This window comes from Gymnogyps californianus, chromosome 2 (genome assembly GCF_018139145.2).
Source record: "Gymnogyps californianus isolate 813 chromosome 2, ASM1813914v2, whole genome shotgun sequence".
Classification (NCBI taxonomy): domain Eukaryota; kingdom Metazoa; phylum Chordata; class Aves; order Accipitriformes; family Cathartidae; genus Gymnogyps; species Gymnogyps californianus.
The window spans coordinates 65057335-65083708 of record NC_059472.1 but is presented as its reverse complement, the minus strand read 5'-3'; the positions used below and the strand labels follow the sequence as shown (position 1 = coordinate 65083708).

At 34.5% G+C, this 26374-nt stretch overlaps 1 protein-coding gene across 1 annotated transcript in view; it reads right to left on the bottom strand.

The window, feature by feature from the left end:
- Positions 1–21597, bottom strand: part of ZNF236 (zinc finger protein 236) — a 76267-nt gene extending 54670 nt beyond the window's left edge. Inside the window, exons 1-7 of the mRNA XM_050891351.1 lie at positions 21511–21597; positions 20029–20193; positions 14873–15051; positions 11578–11702; positions 7395–7567; positions 4844–4990; positions 2816–2887 (exon numbers count right to left, since the gene is read on the bottom strand). Coding sequence (XP_050747308.1) covers positions 2816–2887; positions 4844–4990; positions 7395–7567; positions 11578–11702; positions 14873–15051; positions 20029–20193; positions 21511–21537 — 888 coding nt within the window. The 5' untranslated portion in view covers positions 21538–21597. The remainder of the gene's footprint in view (positions 1–2815; positions 2888–4843; positions 4991–7394; positions 7568–11577; positions 11703–14872; positions 15052–20028; positions 20194–21510) is intronic.
- Between the last annotated feature and the right edge of the window lie 4777 nt (positions 21598–26374).

Genomic DNA, 26374 nt, shown 5'->3' with positions numbered 1-26374 from the left:
TTTACACTGACACACTACACTGGACAGTTAAAATGACACTGTCACCATATTTGAAGATGGTTACAAAGAAATATATTAAGAAAAATTAGCTTGACTTGAGTTATATCCTGAGAATTTGATGAAGTATTCTTAATGCCTTCTCACGAGATGATACAAAACAAACCCTTATCTCATTTCTCTTGCGATAGCACTTGCTATTTTGCCGATTTAACCATTACTTTGTCTTTTTTCACCTCACCAGTGGGACAGATGGAAAGACAATCTCTTCACTTTCCAATTTAGCAAAAGTGTTATAAACATTTCAATATGTATTTTACAAAATAAAACATGCTACATGCCATTTTCATTGCAATAAACAGGAACTGAAGCAAACTGTTTTGCTAAAGAGTGTAACAGCTCTTCATGGAGATGATTCACTTTCTTGCAACAGAATGCCGGGAAGCTCTTTAGTAGAGTGGGAAGCCTACACTAAAAATTCTATAAAATTCTCCCAGGCTTTAGCAAGAGAAAAAAAAATTGTTAATGAAGGAACCACTCAACATCATCTTTGACATGAAAATTACAGTACTACATGTATTTAGCCAGTGTGTTCACTTCTTATACAGCAGTTTATGTACAGTCTCATGGAGGTTATCTTTTTTGAAGAATAACATATACATATGCACACATAGAAAGTTTGTTACCATTACTATTAAGATACCTTGTTCATTATAAAAAGTTTCAGAGGTCTCTTTGTAGGTCTCACCTCAATACCCAATTTTAAAAATAGCATAGAGAATGAAGTGTTTTATTACTACTTCATAATTCCACATTTGTTCAATTAGAATAGTGGACCTTGTGATCACCCTTAGTCTGTCCAACCCGCTGTGTAACACAGACCGTGTGACTGCTGAGTGAATTACTCCTTCAAGTAAAGTAACTGTACAGAAATTATAGCAGTTCTTTAAATCAAGTAATTTATTGTGGTCACTTTTTCTGTTGCTATCCAACTTCAGCAAGTTGCTCCAACAGTAAATTATCCACACTAAAATTCCACACTTTATTTCAAAGTGTGAATTTGTCTAGCTTCAACCCTCAAAACTTTCTGTCTTTTCTCTATCAAAGAGATTACAGATTTTTCCCTTTTCTTCAAAAGGCCAGATCAAGTCATCCTTAAATATTTTATCTGATGGGCAAAATACATAATGCACCTTGAATCTCTTCAATAATAAAATACATCATATCATACTTTAAGAATTCTGATGGCTCTGATTCTTCCTGTATCTTTCAACACAGATCATGAATAGTGGACACTATAAACAGACAACCAACAAAAGCAAAAATTCCCAGAATGAAATACAGAGGACATACAAGCTTTTCATTTCTATGCAAAGTTTCTTCTCTAAATAAAAAGACCAAAACTTATCTTTCCAGGCAAGGAAAACCTAACTTTTAGCTGACATAGCAATTATTACCTCTTCCATCCCTATTTGTAAGGGGAATTTAAAATCCTTGAAAACTCCTATCCTGTGAATATGGCCTACTTTTCCTGTTCTTCTATATGTGATTTTATTCTTGGTCGTATCAGAACATATATTGCTTGGTGCACCCAGCTCACCAAGAAATCCAGATCACTTTGTATCAGTGATTTGTCCTCTTCATAAATTACCTCAATCTTTGTATCATCTTGATCTGTGATGATTTTATATTTTCTTCCAGGTCGCTGATAACATATTAAGTAGTGTAGGGTCAAGAATTGATTTCCAAGGGATTCCATCAGAAACACAGTAACAATGGTGATTCCCTGTGCACCTCTTTTACAAGTTCCCTCAGAAAGTTTTAAAAATCACCCATGATGCCTCACATTAATTTTAGTACGTCATTCTATTTGAAAATACAAAAACATATCCCTGTTTTTTATCACCTCCATTACAAGGAGGAAAATGAAGAATTATTATAAGGATGCAACTAGCTCCACTTACCAAAAAGCAAACATTAAATAAAAGTACATATACATTTTCTTAAAACCTTGTGTGATACATAGTGCAGTGCCATGCAGGAATCTGAGCATGTATCCTAGTTCAACAAATGAACAGCAACTGCACATAAACAAGCAGGCTGTGCATCTGAAGGCACAGAAACAAGCAGATAGTACATCAAAGAAGGAATGTCTGAAAACATGTAACAAAATTGCTGCTGATTCACCTTAGCATTGAGGTCTGTCTGCATTAGTTTTGAGGTGATGCCAACAGTAAATTTTCCACACTAAAATTCCATGCTTTATTTCAAAGTGTGAATCTGTCTAGCTTCAACCCTCAAAACTTTTTGTCTTTTCTCTATCAAGGAGATTACAGATTCCTTTTCCACAAGATTCCCATACATGTTACAGTATATATGACTGTATATATATATATTGAAATGTCTGTTAACTGTCCACTACGAGGATGTCCACTTGTATACAACATAAGGATCATACAGAGTGAAGTAAAGTCAGAGGGGCAGGATAATCCAGTATTTTTAAGAGTCCTTTCTCTCCTCTGGTCTTTTTATAGAGGAGAGTATTTACCTCCATTTTGAAGAACTAATGAACAGAATTATACGCAAAATCATAAGCATATAACAAATGAAGGAATGTAATCCATTCAAGACCTGTTCCATTCCTAAATAACCAGCTGCATTCACCAAGAAGCTTGCCTTCACATATTAGCTGATCAACTTATCGCAGAGGACTGTTGCATATCCTTTTTCACCAGTTAAATGAAAGTTTACAAAATTCTATAAAGTTTCTCCCACTTTTAGTCTTGACACAAAAATATGACAGAAACTCTACACTTACATTCTTCCATTTGTTGTCAACAGGTTGCAAAAGATTAGCAGGGGATGTTGTTAAAGGCTGGGTGACAGAGTCCTACAAAAAAATGAAAAGAAAGTATTTTAAGCCTTTGTACAAAAAGAAGAAAAACATGGCTAATACCATGCAGAGAATTAGCACAGTTCATTTTCCCACAGTATGGAGACTAGGGACAGAAAAAATGAGACTATAGGAGAGAGACAAAAGTACATAGAATCACTAACGTTGCTTCATAGTTTAAACACATTAAACAAACACAAGTTACAGAAACCAATACCTTAGCTATAAGCACTGATGCAGCAAAAGATGAGTAACAGCCTTACAGTAAGCATATTTTACAAGATGTACTCGTATCACAAGAATGCATTCTTCAGTAGCACAGCACTTCAGGAGACTTCAACTTTTGGAATGTGTATTTAAGGACATAATCCTTGTTCATCCCCAGGTACATAACAAGGGACGACAGAGACTGATCGCAAACTTCAGAACAGAATTATTATACTGGAGATTTGTTGTTAAAGCAGCTCTGCAAGTTTTGAGCAGAATGAAGAAGTCAGTTCTAATCTAAGAATGCTAGTGCTAATCTAAGAACGTACCATCTTTCTATAGCGATAAAAAAAAAATCATTAACTATCTGCAGTTTCAGATATAAAATTAAAAAGCGTAATACTCTCTTAATATGCAACTGAGATGCTAGTTATTATCATTGTTCTTCCTTGTTAAACTTCTTGGCATCTGTTTTTAGAAAAAAGTTTTTTTCTCCCATTTTGCTTATACTATTGTATGGAGGTATTCTTTACTTACTCCTCTTTCATGCAAGCAGAGAAGTATGCACGCAGCAAAAGATAGTAACAACACACTGCTGTAACATCAATACACAATGCAAATGCAAAATACTCAAACAAACCAAAACAAGAAAAACAGAGCTGGCCAGGGAAAGCAAACATGAGGTAGTATGAAGGAATTCTTTTCCATCCTGCTTTTAAGATTAGGCTTGTGAATGCAGAAATGCACAAAAAGATGTAGAGATCATATGTACTTGCAAGGAAATAGGACACATTAGTCTTTTTTCCTATTAATTAACCTGAAGAGAAAAATAGCATCTGCCATACAAAAAAAACTTTATGAAATCTAAAAAAAAAAAAAGGGGGGGGGGGGTGTCTCCAAACAACACTACTAGACACTTGGTTTCAACAAGATACACCTGCATAATGAAGTTGAGACTTTAAATTTTAACCCTCCTCCTCAAAGTCTGACGTTACTTGTCATCCATTGAACATTAAAGCATAGAAGTTGGAAATCATGCAAAACAGAGTGGAATAAAGGTAGAAAAGGTAGTTCTAGTCAAAGAAAAAAAAAAAGTACTATGATAAATTAAATATGAACTGGCTCAAAAAAATAAAATAATCTTTTGAAACCAGAAGCATTTTCCGAATTTTAGCTTTTTCTTGTACCTTGATACAGAAAGAAAAACATTCAGTGCTTCCAATAAAGCTTTTTCCTTTATTATCTGTCAAATAAGAAGCCAGCATTTAAAACAAGTTATCAGAAATACTCAGAAGAAGGATCCATTATGTGTTTATAGGGACTAGAATTATATAAACAATTAATTTCTGAAAATGAGTTGGAACTAATATATAATTTGATTAGTTCTAAATTTCATTGTTCCAGTAAAACTTCCTAATTATTTTTATGTTATCTGGGGTGGAAACCTTTCCTCCCCACACAATCTGTAAGCACCGGAATTATATTCTACTTAGTTGTAGAATTAAATTGTTGTATTTTCAACGAAACTCTCAAACTGTAAATCCTTTTGTGCATATACTTGGCCAATTTACATTCTGCCAATATTTAATCATGCAAATCCATTCCAGAAATGACACAAAACTTTAAAAAAAACCAAGACAGCTACAGGTCTTTTAGTTCTAACCTATCTGAAGAATTACTGGAATTAAGGTATAGACCTAATTAAACTCTTAAAGGCATTTTCACAATATACCAAGCAAAGCTTACCACTGTAACATGAGATACATCTGTCGAAGCGCTTGCAGAATTCTGTGGACCACCCATGTGCATCTTGCTGATATGTGTATTTAAACTACCCAAGCTTTTGAAGACACAGCTACATTCTGTACAGTTGTATGTAGGGCCATTCTTCACCTTCAATAAAATGAAAAAAATTAAGTAAATTTTCCCTACATCTACCAAATACTATGTTTTTCATTATTTATCCACGTAACAAATATACTATGGGATTATGAGAGCTAAAATGGTTTATTTTTTCCAAGTTACTGATAACCAGTTATGGAATCAGTCTGGTATCTCTCGGATATCAAGTCAACAGTAATCTACATGCATGACTGTCATCTCCTATTACCACTTCTCAACATTGGGAGCACCAGAAAGCAAAACAAATGTCATCCGGCAAATGAGGCCTCAGACTTTTCCCTCCTTCCAATTTCCTACTCTTACACACTTAGAAACAAAACTGAAATGCAACTTTATCACTTAAAATATGAAGAGATAAATCACTTAAAATGCCTGAAGATGTAACATCATACGTAATACAAATGGAAGTTAGGAAATATGAAGAGAAAAAAATGCAGATGATTTATCTTCAAGTTTTGGCTCTCTTCTGTTTACTTTTGCAAAAGTATCTTTTATAAATTTCCACGAAAAAAATAAAATCCATTTTTCTGGTCAAAGTAGAATGAAGGTGAGATAGATTGGGCCAAAGGCCATAGGGACTGCATGAAAAAAAAAAACCCAACGCCCATCAAAACACCAACATGGTGAAGGGCAGGGAAGTTTAATATATAGTTTGAACTGAATTTGAACACAGAGGATGAGAAAGTGATCAGCAGCAACTTGTTTGGGACTTTCAGGCCAAGGGCTTGAGGTAATTAAAGCAGCTAAATTTGCAGATTCCAACCATCCTCACTTCCCCCTCCTCCTCAGTCTATCACATAGCAGTAAGATCCAGTGCAGTGCTTTCAATACATAGCGAAAAACAAAGTCTTCAAAAGAAAACATGCTGCACTGCTTGCGATATAGTATGGAATTTTGTATTTTCTGTTATTAGCTTAAACTAGTAACAAGACTTTCCGAAAGAGGTTATCAACTAATAAAATACTGGTACAACTAAACAGTCATAAGTGAGAATCAACCTGTTTCATTATCACCTGTAATGTTATTTTGTGACTGTCTCAGGATAAAATGAAAAATTAATAGAGTTCTGCATGCAGTCTTGAAGGAAATACAGTGACAGCAAGAAAGAAAAAAAAAAAAAATCAATGAATGATCCAAAGCAATAACTAAAATGTAGGCTCAGGATCATGAAACACAGCATAAGACATGATCAAGAGGTAGTATTTATTTAAAGTCTCTTATCCCACAACCTTCTTTTTTCCTTACAGAAAAACAGAGTAACAGAGAAAAAAGTGAAAAATATTTTTGGATTGATCCCCAACAACATTGTAAAAATCAATGTAAATTATGAAATTAATGTTGGTGCATTTTTTTATGTAGCAAAAGCTGTAGCATATAGGGAGTTGTGAACAGTGAGGGAGACTAGTCACACAGTTATATGAAATGTAAACATATGATTTAATATAATTAAGTGTAACACAAACCACTAAGACATACTCATATACTAAGACGTACCCTAAAAGTAAGAAACTACCACACTAAAAGGATCCTTAGTAAAAAAATCCAATAAATAAGATCTATCACAACACAAAAATGGAAAATAAGAAAGCAAATCTCAGACAGAGTTAGGGGAAAGAGTGAGAGCAGAGATGATATTTTGCATGCATGAAAAAAAAGAAAAAAAAAAAAGCTGCCTCTATCACTTCATACTTTCCAAATCAAAACTATGTCTCCTTCTGTGCGTATTTCCAACGACAAATCACTGAAGGAAGGAAGGAAATTTCAGCAAGGAAATGACTGAACAAAGTTGCATAGCCAGTGTTGCTCAGAATAATTATCATAGGAGTATCTTTTGAATCTTAAAAATTGTCTGTCACAAAGAAGAAAAACTCAGCATGAAGAGGTCTGAGATAACAATGTTTTTTATCTTATCTTGTAATTTTCTTCTACCTGTAACTGAAAAACCTCCGAAAAAGGCTGTAAGATACATACTTCAAAGACAAATTGCAAGTACGCTCTATGATGGAGTTAGTGGGTTGCTGTTTGGCCTTGAAATTTTTCACCATTTTCTGCTTTACTTCCATCTGATTCTAGCCCTCGTTCTCCCAAGACTGACATAGGTACGTTTTTATACACCTAAAACCACTAATAATTTATTAATCTATCCATGTACTGAAAAGGCAATGGTAAACAAAGGTTTTGGTACTTATCCTAAGTATACATTTATTCAGATTAAGCTATTTTAGGAAAGCTTGCAGGTAAAACCAACAAACTAGAATCTATACCACAGCAGTAAATCTATATTGGCTACAGAAAGCACCAGAGAGCACAGGAATAGCAAACAGGACAATTTAAATACTGAAAATTAAATAAGCAGTATATTAGCACCAACCACTTTATGAATAATTGTATTTACCTCTGAATGAACTCTCTGTATGTGTGACTGAAGATTGCCTTTCTGAGAAAAGGCTGCAGGACAAAAGGCACAAGCATGGGGTTTTTCACCAGTGTGCTTGATCATATGGGTCTGCAATGCCCCCTTCTGGTTAAAGGCTTTTCCACATTCACTGCATTTGAAAGGTCTTTCACCTGAAAGGAAAAAGAAGGATGTGGGGTAAGGAGCTTTAAATAAACGTTAGCAGTTTCCTGTATCTAAATGAAAAAATGTATCAGCTAAAATCAAATCTTGCATATAGATATCTGCACATACACGCACACAAACACAGAAACATACGTTATTAGGTGTTTTGACAATGAAATTGTTTACCTTGACCACCAATCTCAGCATCTACTCTGATGAAGATGTAGCTTTGTGAAAAAGTTTCATGACCCAGCTGATGATTATCAGTTAAAATGGGTAAAATAAATGAAACCTGTATGAAGCAACTATTTAGAACAGCTTCCCTCAACTTGTGATTTGGAAGATGTCCAAAGTTGCTATGCAAAACTGCTGGAGGAAAAGAAATAGGGGAAAAGAAAAACCAAGAACGCATACACCATTCTTTTACATCAAATCCTATAAAATGCATGTACCTGCATGGAAACAAATGGGGGAGCAGAGGGTGGAATGGACAGTAATAAATAACTAAGAGTCAAAAATTTAACCTTTTATTTAGTCTAAAATCAAAAAGTCTTGCCGAAACACTGCAAAAGATGGCCTGTGGTTCCCACTCCCCAATAAATATTAATAGCCATTCATTCTTTACAACCACCTACTGAAAATGTGCAATAAAATAATGTTTTTATTATATGAGATATTGTACAGCCCGGCTCAGAAAACAATTTTAAAACCTTGAATGTTCATATTACTACTGAACATTAAAGAAAAACTAGGCAATATCATTACAGGAATGCTCTATCACTGTTTCCTGATTTTGGTGTTCTCAGTGCTGTGCATACTTAGTTATTTGTACATTAACAGATTAAGCATGAAAAACTCCCCCAGAAATTGTAAGTGACAAAACATAATAGAACTGCATAAACATATTACAAAGCTACATATTTTAAACACACACATACTAAGAACAAAGTTCAGTTTCTTACAACCATGTGTCTTAATTGACAACTGGAAATCTCCACTGTGAACTCAGTGTTACTCTTTTTTTTCTTTTAGTGAAATAGTTTAGCTGTGGTAACTCTAGGACCTTGAAAACATTTAACACTTTGCCTTTGCACATTTCTATAGCAAAAATACTATGAGCATGCTGTACGTGATGTCTGCTACACCAGTAAGTACTAGCATGTGCTAAGTATTATGCACACTAAAGCAGTTTTCATGAATATTTTTATATGACTTCTAATTATATAGCTGTTAATTACATCTAGTTTAAAATGATTAATTCTTAATTAAATTCACATTGTTTGAAATAAAAGCAGCTATTTTCTGAAATAGATTACAAGCAAAGAACTCACATAGTATCAACTCTGAAGGAACGTATATTTTCTGTTCTGCTGCTTATGGCTTTTGAAGATGCTTTAAGGTCTGCGGGTTTTAACTGTATATTTTTTAATATAGATTAAAATACAGAACACTGATTCAGATCTTCTCGAAATACAGTGACAAAATTCATATTGGGCTTTCACAGATAAAAGGCTTAGCTTCCACTAATAGCTGCTGGTGGGCACACAGAAGTATTGCTTCAGGTTAAGTTTGCCTATTTAAGTAAATTTCATTATAAAAACTAAATCTTAATTCTAGTGTGGAAATGTGGAATTTCTATATTTCTCAAGTATAACTTAATAAAATACAGATTTGGGAGGGCGAATGGGGGGTTCATTACTTAGTTATTAATATGGGAATTGCAATCCCTGAGACTTCAAGTTTTTTTTCCCAAAGGGTGTAAGTGCTTGAAATTAATAGCTATGAACAAAAAAAGTATTGCAATTAAGACACTAATGTAATGCTGTACATGTAGCACAGGCATGCTCTTTTAACAATTAAAGACTTAAGTATTCTAAATTCTTTAAAGCAGAGTTCTTCTTTCCTATGTATTTTACAGTATCTCAAGCAACTGGATGCCAGATAGATTGTCTGCAGATTTAAAGTAATAATATACTTCACAAATTAAATGAGCATTCGCTAGCTACTTGGAACTCAAAATGACCTACCGTCATGTGCAGACTGGGATTACATTCTCTGTCTCTGGTTTCCCAATAGACAAATGTCTTTTTATTCTTCAAAAGAGCTATAAATGCTCTTGAACTTTAGAAAAGCGTCCTCAACCAACTATAATCTTGTTTCTTTAATTCTGAATAGGACAAGCTAAAATAATGTATAGAACAGATAAAAAACTCTAAAATAAGGAAGTTTATTTTCAATGACTTTTTTTGGATATTACTTTGAGGTAACTTTTAAAGCAGGTACAAGGGTGACCTCTTGTGTTACTGTTTTACAATTAAATTATAAAGCTTAAAAAGATTCCTAAGAAAGAGTCACTGTCCTGGTTCCGGCTGGGACAGAGTGAACTCTCTTCTTAGTAGCTGGTACAGTGCTGGGTTTTGGAGTTAGGGTGAGAATAATGTTGATAACACTCTGAAGTTTTAGTTGTTGCTAAGTAGCGCTTATCTTCAGCCAAGGACTTTTCAGTTTCCCATGCTCTGCCAGCAAGCAGGTGTGCAAGAAGCTGGGAGCAGAGCCGGGGCAGCTGACCTGAACTAGCCAAAGGGATATTCCATACCATGGAACGTCATGCCCAGTATATAAACAGAGGGGAGTTGGCCAGGAGACACGGATCGCGGCTCTGGCATCGGTGAGCGGGTGGTGAGCAATTGCATTGTGCATCACTGGTTTGTTTTTTTTTCCCTTCCCCCCCCCTTTTTTTTTGTTATATTCCTTTTCATTACTATTATTAGTATTAGTATATTTAATTATTATTATTGTTAATTTTATATTTTACTTTAGTTATTAAACTGTTCTTATCTCAACCCACGAGTTCTGCTTTCTTTCCCAATTCTCCTCCCCATCCCACCGGGAGCAGGTGGAGGGGGACTGGGAGCGAGGGAGCAGCTGTGTGGTGCTTGGCTTCTGACTGGGGTTAAACCACGACAGTCACGCAATGGAATTTTTATTTCTCCCTTGGCAAACAAAGTCATTTTTGTACACAGCAACTCGTCACATCACTGTCTGAACAGATTGCTAATACAAACAACATTGCACACTTACATAATTTACTACTTTAATTACCTAAAAACTAGACAAACAGCAATTTACTCATTCACAAGATGGAAAATACATATATATTGCACATCACTGGAGCACTTTCAATGAAGGTTTTGTTTAGAGTCAAACTTATGCTATATTACGTATGTCTGGTTAAAACTTGAGAACTATTCTTACAGTCCTCTGTACGGTTCAAAAACTTTTGTATTATTTTATACTTAGCATTTTTCAATTATTTCAATTGCTTAAGGGTTAAACAAATACACATATTACAGTAAATTTGCAAAAATTACTGCTGCTATTCATTCTGCAAAACTGAACAGTCACTTGCTCTTCTTCAGGTATCAAAATTACAATCTAGGCTTATCACCTCCCAAGTTCACTTTGGATATCCTGAAAATGGCAGTTACAGTAAGTACAGAAAATATATGGCAGGAACTTTAAATAAATCAATCTAAAACCAAAAGCAAGGCCACTACGTTAGTAGTATTATTCATTCTCATGTATTTCTACTCGTTTTCTGATTGTAAATTTTAAAACCTGTTCTGTATGTAAGTAATGTAAGTATGTAAGTATGTATGTAAGATCTTATTTAGAGTACCTGACTGGCCCTTATCTAGGTATTCCAATTTCAGGGCCCATTGAAAGTTTAAGTACCAAAACTGGTATTCTGTAACAAATGAAACCTGTAAAAAGTACTTTAAAATTTCCAGATGTATACCACTAAAAACAGTTTAAAAGATTTTTAGAAGCATATAAATTTCCTAAGCGAAGGAATTACATAAAGGGTGTTTTAAACCAATAGGTAACAGCATCTAATGAGCCAGATGTATTAAGACTATTTCAAGTCCCAACTGGGGGAAAAATATCTAGCATTTCACAGATTAATTGGATTTTATAAAACAAATGCAAACTAAAATAATTACTTCCGCAGTCTTACCTGTGTGTATCCTAACATGTCGTGTTAACTGACTTGGCTTCTGGAACGTCTTTCCACAGTGAGGACAGGAATAGGTAAAACCGCTTCTGTCAATATTTCTGTTATAAGATCTGGTATTTGATACCCTGTCATTCAAAAAAAAAAAAAAAAAAGAATTTAAATAAAATCCTCTTAATCCCAATATTAAACATTATTTTGAAGAAGCTGATTTTACCCCATCATTTTTTAACATACAGTGTAAATTTGATGACAATGTATAGCATCAGCTGTGACAACAGTCAGTTAAAAAATGAACTCTGATGATACTAAAAGAACAATGTAAATGGAGCACTCTTCTAAGTGCCTACAAACACCAAGAATTTTACAGTTATTTCTGTAATAAAATGGATGCTTCTTAGAGGTTCTCTAGAGACATTTTCCCTGTAAATTCTGCTAGAAGTATACAGTGACTTCACAACTACTATTTTGGTGGGAAGTTTCAACTCTGTGCAACTTTATTTCTTTTGCCTGAACACAGCAAGACTTTTGTTCTTAACTAGAATAGGAAGATCTCATGAACTAAAGCACAAATGCAGTCGCTGAGGTCTAACAAAAACAGGTGAAGAATTTAACAACCCAAATATTCACCACTGCTCCTCAAGTACAAATCACAATCTCCAAAGAGACACGGTAACAGATGATATAAACTCCCATAATTCACTTCTCTACAAATAAAACTAATTAGTTTAAAAGACTGCTGAGAAACAGCAAGGTGGAAAAAACAACTGATTTTATGCTGGAAGAAAAAAGAAAACACGAAAACCTAGGGGATATTAAAAGACCGTTACAACAACTCAGCTAAAAAAGGTGAAACCAGAAGGCACTGTGTTATCTAGAGCACTCCACATTTTCCATAGCGCCCAAGCATTTACACCTACACAGTAATCCAGCTTGTCAGTACTGCTTAAAGCTAACTGAAATTACACAAATTTAAATACCTGGTGTTTTTCTGAACAACTGAGAAATAAGCTAATGTGGAGCAGATGTGCAAAATACACCACCACCTTGAAACACAGGCTGGTATAACAATATAAAAATAGCAGGGAAGTAACAGTCCATACGTAACATAGGAAATCATTAACCTTCTGCTCAAATGATGCATCTTTCTACTCTAAGAGAACATAGATATTCAGTGTATACTTAAAGGAAAGCACATTTTCCCTTCCAATTACTTCAAACAAATATTACATGCATTTTTAAAAATTTTTTATACTCTTGCAGAGAGAACACAGTTTGGGTAATATATTTTACTTTTACATATTAATTATATCTACCAAAATTTACTGAAGTATCCAGAGTAAAATCGACTGAAGATTGAAGAGTAGGAGAGAGAACAGCACAGATGTTAGAACCTCTTCTTTCCATCTCAGGACAGATCTAGACCAGCCTGATTGTCAGAATACGCTCTCTGATGAGTAACATCTGTTTTAACTATAGCTGTGGCATTTTAGTAAAGGAAATAATATCCAATTTGGAGACAATTGTAGGGACAATCCTTCAAGATCAGATCACCTTCTAAAATAGTTCATCATTTAGAGTTATAATTACAATTTTCTTTTTAGCAAAAGGTAGATAGTAAATTTAAATTATAACTTCGTAATAGTTCTCCATTCAAATGTTTCAAAGACAAAATAAACACCTTCTGGGGAAGGAAAAGTGCAACCACTTTATGAAAAAAACTTAAGGAAACAAGGCTCTTCATAATTTTAAATCCTAAAAAATTTTTAGAAGCTTACTGTACAACAAAAAGCAGGAATCGAATAGTAAGATGTTTAACTACTGATGTATGTCTTTGAACTTTATATACAGCCAAACAGGTTAGGTCAAATGTTAACTTTTCATAATTCATCTGAACAATATGAGAGGATTGTGTCAAATAATAAATAAATAAATAAATAAATCAGAACGTCCAGGTTTTTCCTTTCAAAATCATTTCTACTGAAACACAGAAGGTGGAGCGGGATCACTGAGGCAATTCAGTAACCTGGCTCACATACATGGGTTCTATTGGTACTGCTGGTGAAAGGACAGTAAAGCACCATTATGGACAGTAGTTTCTTGAATACAAATGCAACATGTTTCTATATCTGAACCGGTAAATAAGGTGAATCTCACATAAGGAAGCTCTGAATCCAGAAATAAGCCGTATTTATGAAAATAAAGAAAAAGAAATTATCACGCAGCACTTGCATCTCATTTATATCAGAATGTAGCATGTATAATACTCTCTCAAAATCACAGCCATTGTATTAGATTCATTCATCCACTCTTTATTTATTCATCCTAACTTACACAAGATATGTCCACAACAAGAATATTTTTTGTGTGTAATATTATATAACTCAATAGAAACATAACAACTTTATCTCAATTTTCAGTTTGCAAATGGAAATCTACAACAATATTTTTTTAAACCTTCTGGAACACAACTATTAAGATCTCACAACCTGCATCACCTGCTAATAAAAATAATTGGAAATACCCAGTATTTCTCATTTTTAAATATGTATTTTTCCCATCTGTTTTTTATAAAAACAGAATAAAGATTAAAGAGAGATCACCTGTCAAAAACCTTAGGCTTTTTAATGTATAAACTAAACCAACAGGAGTAAGTTTTTATTTCTTCTAACTTAAAGTAATTTTCACCTTTGTAAAAGTGAAGTTAAACTAGTGAGCTAAAAGAAAGGACAGAACAAATTTTCACAGAAAGTAAGAACAGCATTTATTAGGCCTGTTTTTTCCCTTCATTTTGTACTTTTTCAGACTTACAAGAAACTCATGGCAGGTTGTGGTGAGGACTACTTGCAAAAGATGATTAAACTGCAAGGAACAACTTATTTCTTTGCAGAAGCTAAGTATTAGGATTTTTGCAATTACAATAACTGCTACATAAAATTAATATACATTTGCTTCAATGTACTGACATTAGACTTTAAAATCACATATAAACACCCTTCAAAAAGCACTCTATCAGAAAAACTTAACCTGTGTTTACAAACAGCTAGCAGATGGAACTATGCTTAGTATGGGCGCCTAAATACAAAAACAGCAAAAAACCAAAAAGGTCTCCAAAAATAACCACCTACTTTAGCAAGGTTTTAAAAAACAAATGCCATTTCATAACAACGTACCAAAGAAAAGAAATGATCTGCACAGATCATGCTACTTCGCTGACTGGAAATGCTACTCTTGCTTTCCCCAGCTATCACCATAAAAGTAACATCTGCTTATTTTGTTACAATCCCCTAATTGTCACCTTATTTTATAGTGAGTTTTCATATGCTCCTTTAGCTGTGAGGAAGTTTCAAATTCCTTTTTGCAAGACTTGCAGCTGTGGATCCTACTGCCTGCCAATTCTTGACGATGTTCTTCCATGTGTATGGACAGCTGACTCTGTAAAGTAAATTCATCTCCACACTCTGAACAGATAAGATTCTGAAAGAGATAATAGAGACTGATTTTTCAAAAGATTCCCAAACAGCAGTACACATGTACAAGCTTTGCTCAAGTAGATGAATGTATCCTTCTATGGACATCAGCAGCTGGAAGCAAGCAGCAATAAAAGCATACAAGCAAAAAAAGTTTATGAGCCCCATAATATAAATCATGAACAATAATCACTGCAAGCTTATGGTAATATTTGTATTTTAAGAAACTCCACTGAAAATGAATTCTGAAAAAGTTCATATGGTAGCAGAAACAAGCAGTTCAGCACCATCATCACCACTCCCTATTTCCTTGGTAGGCTAGTTCAAGACACACAGAAACTTACCTCAGTGCCATTATGCTATAGTCTACATAAACATTTGTAAAAAATACCACTTTCTAACCAAAAACATCTTAACTGTAAATTCAGGGATTTTACACTTTTACTGGTTAAATGATGCAGATTGTCACTTACTTTTAACAGTAATCCCACCATAGTTAATACTGACTTTTCTTAATCTATCTTCACAGAAAAAATGACAGAAATAAATAGGGACACACAATGTTTTTGACAGATATCACTTCAACCCATCAATTTTACAGCAGTGTTAAACATACCACTTTCCAGTTGTATTAGTATTCCATGTCATTTAGAATGGAAATTATACTTGTAAAGTTTAATGCAAAAGCATTGCCATTTCTCTGAAACTCAGAGGAATAATCAAAGTCAAATATTGTTTCAATGAAAACTAAAAGCTCTGCATTTATTTGACTTTCTTTTGCTTTTCAAAACCTTTAATTTTATTTCTCAGTGTATCTTTATTTTACAAAATCTAAGCAGAGAGTTAAGATTAAATGTCTAAAAACATTCACCATCTCTTTGGCAATACATCTGTTACATGTTCTTTACTGGTGCGTGTAAGAAACTTCAGATAGTTTTTGTCTCGGTTCATTTTTCAGTAATTGTGATTATCACTGCAAATGGAAATGTTTTTTATCCTCCCTCCTTTTTTTCCCCCTCCTTGAATGATCAACAAGGGGGAAAAAAAAAACCCAGTGTTCAACTTAAATAAAAGAATGTTTTAATCAAGAGGAACAAAGACATGCAGTGCTATTTTTAAAATGCTTTGACAATACATTTGTTTCCTAAGTCTGAAAAAAACACAAAAATTCTGCAATATCACCAGACAACTTTTCAACACGAAAACTTAAAAATCTGAAGTCCTTTAATGAAATGAAATATTACCTCAGAAATGCCTTGTTTAATCTAACCTAGAGATCATTATTACTGGACTCAAGTTACAGTGTGGGACAATAAATAAATATTACTTTCTTTTCCAGGATCTACATTCAAATCTGAATAAGAATACTTCTTATTGAAAAATATTGTTCTTATACAACAAACTTGGTTTATGACGATCCTTTTGTGTAAGTGGGGAAAAATTACCTGAAGAGAAGCTTACAATGCATACTATATCAAGCTCATGGTCCCCAAAACTGAGAGTCATCAACCACTTCTTGGCATTTTTCAGACACACATTATCTATGACATTAAGTTGCTATTACACACATTCTATTAAGCACCTTCCACAAACAAAAGAATAGCCGAAGAAGTATTTGAGACAATGAAAGTCAATGTATTTTTATTCATTACTGTAGAAGTTGCTGTAGGAAAGCAAGGACATGGTAAAATAGAAAAACTGTACAAAAACCCAGCAATATATCAAGCCCAATAGCCTCTCTCTGGAATGGGCAGTACCAGATTTATTTTTTTGCCCCTCAAGCAAACAAAAAATCCCCCACCACACACAGAACAAGCAATTGCACATTGTTAACTTCACTACAGTTAAATCCACTTTCTAACATTAAACAAAAGGGGCTGTTCATACGTTGCTAGATAATGCTTAAAATTCCTAAACTCAGAAATAATTTTATAAAGCTTTACTCATCTAATTCCACCTGTATTAACTATCTTTATCTTTGTCCTTGTTTTGGCTAGGATAGAGTTAATCTTCTAGTAGCTGGTATAGGGCAGTGTTTTGGATTTAGTAGGAAAATAATGTTGGTAACACACTGATGGTTTTAGTTGTTGCTAAGTAGTGTTTATACTAACTCAAGGACTTTTCAGCTTCTCATGGCCAGCCAGCAAGAAGGCTGGAGGAGCACATGAATTTGGGAGGGGACACAGCCATGACAGCTGACCCAAACTGGCCAAAGAGCTATTCCACACCATATGACATCATGCCCAGTACATAAACTGGGGGAGTTGGCTGGGAGGGGCGGATCGCGGCTCAGGAACTAACTGGGCATCGGTCGACAAGCGGTGAGCAATTGCATTGTGCATCACTTGCTTTGTATAGTCTAATTCTTTTACTATTACTATTTCATATTATTATTATTATCATTATTTTTCATTCCTTTCTGTCCTATTAAACTGTCTTTATCTCAACCCATGAGGGTTTTTTTTTTTTCCCCCCCAATTCTCTCCCCCATCCCACTGGGTGGGGGGGGAGTGAGCGAGCGCCTGCATGGTGCTTAGTTGCTGGCTGGGGTTAAACCACAACAATCTTATCAGATGCAATATCTGAAGGAACACTTTGGAACTCACCATCTTCACCTGTTTAGTATCAATGACTGTAAAAGAAGGTTTTAATTTGCACTTTTTCAAAGACCATTGCTCCCGAATTATCAGACAGGAAAAATCAAATACAGTGAACATTATTTAAAAAACAAACAAACAAACAAAAAAAACCCCACCAGGATTTTTTAATAAGGGAATTTTCACTTTATATCCACCAAATATCAGTTTTAACTTTTTCAACATATTAAGGTTTTACTAAAGCCCAAGAAAACCTCATGCTCATGCATAAAGAAGACATATTAGCAGGTTTAGTGCAATAAATTAAAAATTTTCAGTTTGTATTTAGCATTCCTGTCTCACTAGGTCAAAAAGTAGCAGCGGATACCACTGTTCATTTCCACTGAGGAAACAGACAAACCCAAGAACCCTCTGCAAGGCTGGGCATATTTACACAAGGTATGTTCTTCACGACTTCTTAAAAGAAAGCTACCTGAAAGTGAGGAATTTCAAATGTGGGTTTTTTCCCGTTACACCAGTTTATCACACACAAATCACCAAAGAACATGAGGAGAAAAGTTAGTCTCTTGCAAGCTCGATTTCAATAGCCCAGAAAATTCCTTCTGGAACCTCTCACAGGAGCAATCACTCACGAAAATCTGCATTTCAACAGACAGACACGCTCTCCCAAACCTAACCCGAGAGCTCAAGAAGCTAATCACACTAGTTTCTTGTTATTGCCCTTCTGCACTCATCTGTAGATAAAGCTGGCTGATGCAGCACAAAACAAGGCTAAAGTTATCCAAACCTTAGCTTTGTGCAGCGATCTCCTCAACTGCTACATATGTTCCCTAAGTGAGATGTAACTTTGCTCTGTTTTCAGATTTTCAACTCTTCTAACAGCAAAAGTAAGAATAGTAAACAGGAGGAAGAATGTACTCCACTGATAATTTAACTTCTTATCCTGCACATTATGAAAAACTCCTGAATGACAGCAAGTGCCATCATCAAGACCCTCTGCTTTAAGTTCAAATTCCAGCTCTCCTACAGGCCCTGTGCATAACTACTGGGAAAGTCATTCTTGCAATTCTCTGTGAATTAATTGTTACGTTCATCTCTGTTTTATCACAGAATTATAGGGCATTATAAGAATACATTCATTAGCAATTGAAAGGTGTTCATAGCTTTATAAATTTAATTTTCAAGCTGCAGATTGAATTTTAAATTGGAAGGCATCACACAACCTATTCTTCTGACATCTGCACCAAGTATCAAAATCAGAGCTGCTGAACTAGATGAAAAATTACTTAGTGATAGAAATGAATACTAAAAATCACTCTCAGGCATCTTTCTCGATGCTCAGTTTCCTTATTCTGATGTTTTTAGTAATTCATAAATCAAGTTTCCTCAATAAATACCCATTAAGCTATGTATCATTATAGATACATAAACATGCAACAAAATTGTACTCAAGTCCTCTCATTTTAACTCGGTTGTGTTCATGATAAAACATAACTGATAACAAGATCAAAGAAGGAATACATTCTGTACAGATGGCATTCCCTGCCTGGTTGAGGGAAAAATGCAAATAGGCCTATCACCCCAAACCTACTGGTAAAAACTGCTGTAAGCTGGTATGGAGAAACATACAATTGTGATGTTTATGATTAGAAATCTGGCGATAAAAGTGCCTACTTGACTCGGCTCCAATTCTCGAACGCAAAGTGCAATTTTAAAAAAGCCTTCACAGGAGGAAGAGGTAATTACATGATGGAAAACTTGGTATTTTGGGCAGTATAATCAACTCTGGCAACTGCAGTAACGCAGTAATGACTATAAAGTGTGCAAAATACTACTATGCATTAACTGTTTGCTAAGAATTTAACCAATGCCTTATAAAAATGGAAAATGAAATTGTGAGAGGGAAAGGAACAAGAAGTCCTCTCAAGCGAAATAACCACTCAAAAAAAGGGGTGACAATTCTAGGTAAGGGAACAGCTTCATGATGCAAGAAACAGATGGTGAGAGTGCCTCACCATGACATCTGCCATCATAAATGATCACCCAGACTATTACATGTGGGCTTCAATGTACGTGAAGTCACAGAAATTGCTTCAAAATAAAAGTATTTGTAAATAACTAATCAGTTAATGTTCATACATGATATATCTATCAAACATGCACAGAGTCTCTTTGTTAGTAAAGACAGGATGGGAACACTTGCTTATATCCAGTATACTAATTTCTGCTACTACTACTAAAACAGACTCCCCACTAAAAGTTTTATATTTCTTCCGAATGAGACCATTTATACAATCCTCGAATCTAAAGCATATAGGTAAGGGATTAAATACAACCATTACAACATGTCTTTTTCAAAATTTAAATTATGAGGTGTAATGAATTACCTCTTCTTTCTCATGTAGCATTATATGAGCTTTCAGACTGGCTACTCTGGAGAATTTCTTGTTGCACACAGGACACGTAGGATCTTCACCATTGTGAGTACATTTATGAAGTGTCAAGTTGAATTCAACATTAAATGACATCGGACACTGGTCACATCGGTGAGGCTGTTAAAACCACAAAAATAAAGACAAAATTCAATCTTCCCATAAGTTACATATACCCTAGGTGACACATATAACCATACAAATCAGAATGTTTAAGATAAAAAAAGAGCAATTCAACTACCTACATATGATAACGATCCTTAATAATACCAGTCTTAATTATTTTCTCTTCTTTGCATCTCACTACTGAAAATGCAAATACAACATTTCAAGAGCATATGGGGAAAGAAGGCAGAGGAACTAAAGAAAGCAGAGACTCAAAACTGAGACTGTCCAAGGAGAGTGAAGTCAGCAGGAAAGAATGAGCAAGAGACAGAAATAAATTTTCTTACTTTAACTGAGATCATGAACTCTCCTTAAGCAAAATTAATAATCGAACCAGCAAAGCAAAGAGCTTAGTTTATGCTAGGACTGACTGCTCTTCAGCTGGTATCTGCACAATCAGTTTTCATTCTTTAAGAGCATCTTCACTTTTAGATATAAAGGCTCTTACACAAACGTGCAATAGCATGGTTTTAACAATATGAACTCCCATTTTTTATATAAAAACTTTACAACATTGAAACTTGTGTAAGTAGTTCTTTGCATACACGAATTATCATCTCAAAGTCCTACATTTTGTAAAAATTAATCAGTATTTACAGCTACCTCAAACAGTAAAAAAATTATTTTTCCATCACATGTAAAGTAGTTTTAGCTTTGTGAAATAGAAAGCAAGGAACAGAAATTAAATGCTTTAGATTATCGACGAAACCTGTGGCAAAGGCTTCATTTAAAAAGTCAGTCCAGTCTTAATCACATATCTGTATTTTTCTCACTCTTTCCCAAATTTGATTTGTAAGCAGCTAAAGCGATGACATTAATCTACTGACTAATACATACATACTAAATTAGGCGCCTGACATAATTAAAAACACCTATAAGAGACTAGTGGGGTCCAGTTAATCAATATAAGCATTATTTTCTTTTTATTGCTAATGTGTAGAATCAGTTTGCAAATCTGATTAAAAGAAACCCATATATTTTCTCATCTACCTGAATGTTTTATAAATCAAAGAAAATGGGTAAAATTAAAAATTACTGAACTGGAAACAACAATCTAACTAAATGGCATTAAAGTAAGGTCCTGTCTCAAAGGAAACATGAGGAAACATGAAAAAGAAACTTCATAAAACTTTGAGGTCCTCAAGTAGTAATTATTAGTGATGTGATTAAAAATAACTGAAAATGATGTCTTGTGTTAGCTTTACTTGTCAATATAGAAAATACCAGTGTATATTGATATTTTCATAAGTTTGTAGCTACTAAAATTCATACCTTGTCATTTTGCTCATGATCCCTCATATGGCGCTGGAACTGGGTCTCTTTTGGAAAAGACAGCAAACAGATCTCACACTTATGGAAGTTAGGTACTTGGTAGGGAAAATTACTGTTCTCTATATTCAGTGTCAGAACATCATCTACAAAACAAGCATCGAAACATTTGTATGAAGTCACATTTCATTTACTTATAGTTTATTGTAAAAATCAGAATTCTTTGAAGCAGAAACTATTCAAACTCCTGTAGGATTTTGACTTATACAAGATTCTAGCTTCACAGGATCTTGAAGATCTCAGTCAAAAACATTACTGCTTCCATTGACACAGGATCAACAGAATATACCCATCCCTCTAACTGCCAGTCACTAAGGAGATAAATAATCACCTTTTCCTAGTAATTTGAAATAAATTCTTTCTGTGCTTCTTAAACACCCATCAAGTCTGCAACAAAACAAAATGCTGCCAAACACAACAGGTATGAGTAAGATACTGCCAGGGGTTACTTTTAATAATATTACATCACGTGTTTCCAAAAAAAACTTTTTAATACAACATAGTCAGCAGTTCTGACTACACAGGTTTTCTGCCCTTCCCTGCTCCTTTCTCTCTCTCTTTTTTTTTTTCATTAAGAAAAATTTAGGCATCTTTTCTTTCTTCTACTTCTGGCAATGTAAAACCTTTATTAGTTACCTCTACAGTTGTAAAACCAACGCCAATGTTTCAAATAGCTGAGAGAGATGCATTAAACCGCAAGTCAAACTATGTACACATGAATTCAATGATGACAAAGATTTTTTTTTTTAATAGACCCAGTCTAAGCCCGTACAGTTTTCTAGTTTTGAACTCCTACAGCCACACAACTTTTGATATACAAGTTGCAAGCTTCTACATCCTCTTGCTCAAATGGCTGAAGTCAGTCCTATAAATATTTAAAATATAAGGAAAATATTAATCCAAATTAAACACAGTTCACACTTGAGAATATACTGTGTTACTAAGGAAGTTACCTTTATTTAAGAAAAACTTTAAGAAAAGCAATTGGCAGGAGGGGTTAAAATATGTAAGACCGTTCAAAGCAGTATTAATAAAATGAAAATAAAAATCAATTGACTCGTGCTGCAGATTAAGGACACTAAAGAGAAAAAACCCATAGAATTCAGTTTCAAACACTGCCACAACTCAACAAAGTGCATCAACAACAGAACGCAACAGAATGCAAAACAAAGGCAACGTTGATTTTATTATCTAGACACGCAAGGCCTGATGCTTCCCTTTAAGAAAGTCAGTACTTCTCACCACATATGTAAGAATTAGGCACAGGAAGTAACAATACAACTAGAAGTTTACAGCATCCTGTTTACATTTCCTCAGAGGAAACCAAAGATTACGATTCATATAGTATTTCTGCTCAATACTGCACCTACCTCAAAGTCCTGTACAAAATCATTCAACACACCATTTACAAGGACCCCCCCAAAAAAAACAAAACAAAAAAAAAACCCAGTATCTTATGTCCTGACCACTTTTTTTCCCTGCTAAAATTCTCATAAACAAACTTAAAAAGCTTGTAGTTGAGGAAGCTCTAGGAAACATTTCAGCACAAGATATTCTGGGCCAGAAATCACAACTAAAAACAATGTCCTGGGGACTTTTACTTCCCATTTCTAGACTAAGTCGCCCAATTAACTTTTGCTTTGCAAAGTTTAGTTATACGTCTTTCTGTTAGAGAGAAATACTTTAAGTATCACAAATCTTTAACATGTATAAACTTAAACCTACTGCATCCTTTAAAGGACCCTCAGCTGTAAATTCACAGTATATGCAGACACTACCAATAACAACCCTGAAATGGTCACAATTCTTCAAAAGCTGAAAAGCACAGCTTTAATTACAAGACACTGTCCTTTAAGCATCCTTGTGATAAACATACCTGAGTAGAATAAAGGGCACAAAATCAGTTTCTGTAAATATGGACTTGACAAGAAAAAGAGATGTGAAAGAAAAATTTACTCCAATACTTGGACTATATGAAAATGTAACGCAAGAAGCTTTCCTTTCCCCTAGAAAAAGGAGTAATTCTTCAACCCCATGAAGGCCTGACCTCTCACTTTAAACTGACAACTGAAAAATGATCCAGTCCATGACTTTAGAAAGGCCTTTAAACCTTCTCCATGAACCAAAGAGATTATTATCTTTAAAAATTCACCCTCGAGATCAGAGACACCGGACAACATAAAAAAACAATGCCTAAGCAATTGAAGTAGTGAAAGTTTAACTTTGAAATAATCAAAGGTGCTAACTTCTCTACAATTTGAAACAGAAAAAGCAACATGCTCCCTAGCATCTGAATAATATTACCAAATGACTTACTTCTTAGGTCAATGACATTTCTATATATCATTTTTATTAAAACGTGTATCATATCTGTATCAACCGCAATACTACTGATTAATCTACAGGCTATGAATTTTCTTCTGGAATTCAAAAAGGATTTTAAATTAACTATATGTTAATGAAAAATTAAATATCCTTGTGATGTTTCAACAGAATTTGATGACTAAGTGTATGAAATCATACCACCTGATGCAGAGATATACAAGAAGATATTTCAGCTTTTCTTTAAAAAGAAGGAAATGATCACCACTAAAATAAACAGAAAGGGGTAACAAAAGCATAATCTTAAAATATTTCATAGGAAAGAACAGAAAAACAGCCTAAACTTTGGCAAATGAGGAGTTGAGTACATCACACCCCGTATCGAAGCATGAGGAGTTTCTCAAGACTAGTTCATGGGTGATTATAAACCCTGAGCTGCCTGCAAGCCTTTCCACCTTCCTAACGGCCCTCAGACCCCAAGGAAGAAGAAATAGAAGGCACACATTTAGAAAATTCGTTGCTTATGTCTGTAACATCTTAAGCACTGCTCTTTCAAAGAAAACCTTTGTAACTCTTTGCAAAGCCAAATCTTACGCTTTTTTGGTCCTATCTTTCATATTGCTAAAGAGCAAAAGAAAGACATTTAGGAGTCAGGACTGGACCCTAGAATCAGCAACTGGACTGTACAGTCCAGCCTGAAGAAGGCTGTTTGGCAGAGGACTCTTACTGCAGAAACTCATCTAAAGGCCTTTAAGGATAAGGCACAGCAAATCACTTTAGGTTAGATTTCACAAGTCTTCAAAGGCTCAACTATTGGAAGATCAGGCTGAAGACTGCTCTAAGTAGTTACAGCCGGTATGAATAAAAAAACAGTCCAGTTTGGATTTAAAAGAACTCTGAAAGTTCAGTTGTTTCACTTTCACTCAAAGGGCAGGATTGAGATCTAACACAGATTAAAAATAAAACACAAATTCATTTATTCACTAACACTATGTCTGAACTAGCTTAAGGGAAAGATGAGACTATGATCATCTTTTTTCACTTATATTCTCACTAAAATACAATTTGGTCCTCTATTACCAGCCAAATACTGGGTGATTCTGAGAGTTGCGAAGCTCCCTTTTATTAAAGATGCAGGAAGTGACTTTCTATTTTACTCTTCCAGTGGTAACAAGGAGAGTATTCACAATAATATCCCTACTGAAATGAAGCAATTGCATTAACAGCAAGGACAAAACTGTTATGTTGTGTTTAGAACTGAGAAAATAGAAAAACAGAAAAGATATTGTCAATTAAAAGAGTAACAAGCAAGTGAGCTATATTTTAACTTTTCAGGCAGGTGTCACAGACCAATAAAGTATGACTTGGGTCTGTCTTCATTTCAATGTAAAAATGAAATAACAGTTTAACAGAGTTTTTTGATAGAGGAATTCATAATCAGACAAAGACATTATTTACACTGATACCTCTATATCGTAGCACGTCAAAGTAATAACCTACATTACCATATTTCAGCGAAATCAGCAATAAAACCCAGTTGTGCAATCATCTTTCTGTATATCAGAGAAAAAATGCTTTTAGACGCATTGGCTTGGATCATGAAACAAGCCAAACACTGCAAAATACCTTAAAGGCCAATATTTTTGAATACCCAAAAACACGCAGACGATGTCAATTCAAGAAGTTGGCAGTGGGGTATGGATCCTGTACTTTTAAATGCACTGAGAAATTTGTTAATTTAAAAAAAAAACAACTCTAAACATTCCCTGTGTACCAAAGGGAAACAAAATAAAAGTACTGACATACGTGACAGCATTTGATGGTCACAATTCATCATTTATCAGATTAGCAACCCTATCATAAATAGCTAATATGGTGCCTATGCTCTCAGAAAAATAGAAGTATTAGGTACACCGATTAAGCAATCTGTTTTGTCACATATACTCTGTCCAGATGAAAACACAAGTCTGCTGTCTGTTAATGAACTAACAGAATGCCATTTAAGTCAACAACACAGAATTAAAAGTTTGAGTTTTTAGTTAGAGAAGACATTAACTAATTAAGCATGTAATGTCAACAAAATCACATGAAAAACTGACATGCTCTTACTAGAGAGAAGCTACTTACCAACATCCATAAACAAACACACACACACAGAGAAAACACAAAATGAATATCAGAGTAACAAATCCCCTCAAACATAAGTGATTCTTTCAGGTCTGCACACTACAACAAATAATAAACCTCACTGAACCTCTGCAAAGTTTAAAACACCGCCATTTATTAATATTAACTGCATGGAAACAGTGCAAAAGCCACTGTCATTTTCTTTTTTTTTTTTTTCAATTTGCATGTTTGTCTAGTTGCAAAATAAATCAACCGTATTCCATCACAGCTTGAGAGACACTCAAGTATCAATACAATTAAACTAAACAGAGAGCACTTAGCTCATTTGACAGTGCACTGTCAAACATACATTGTCTGT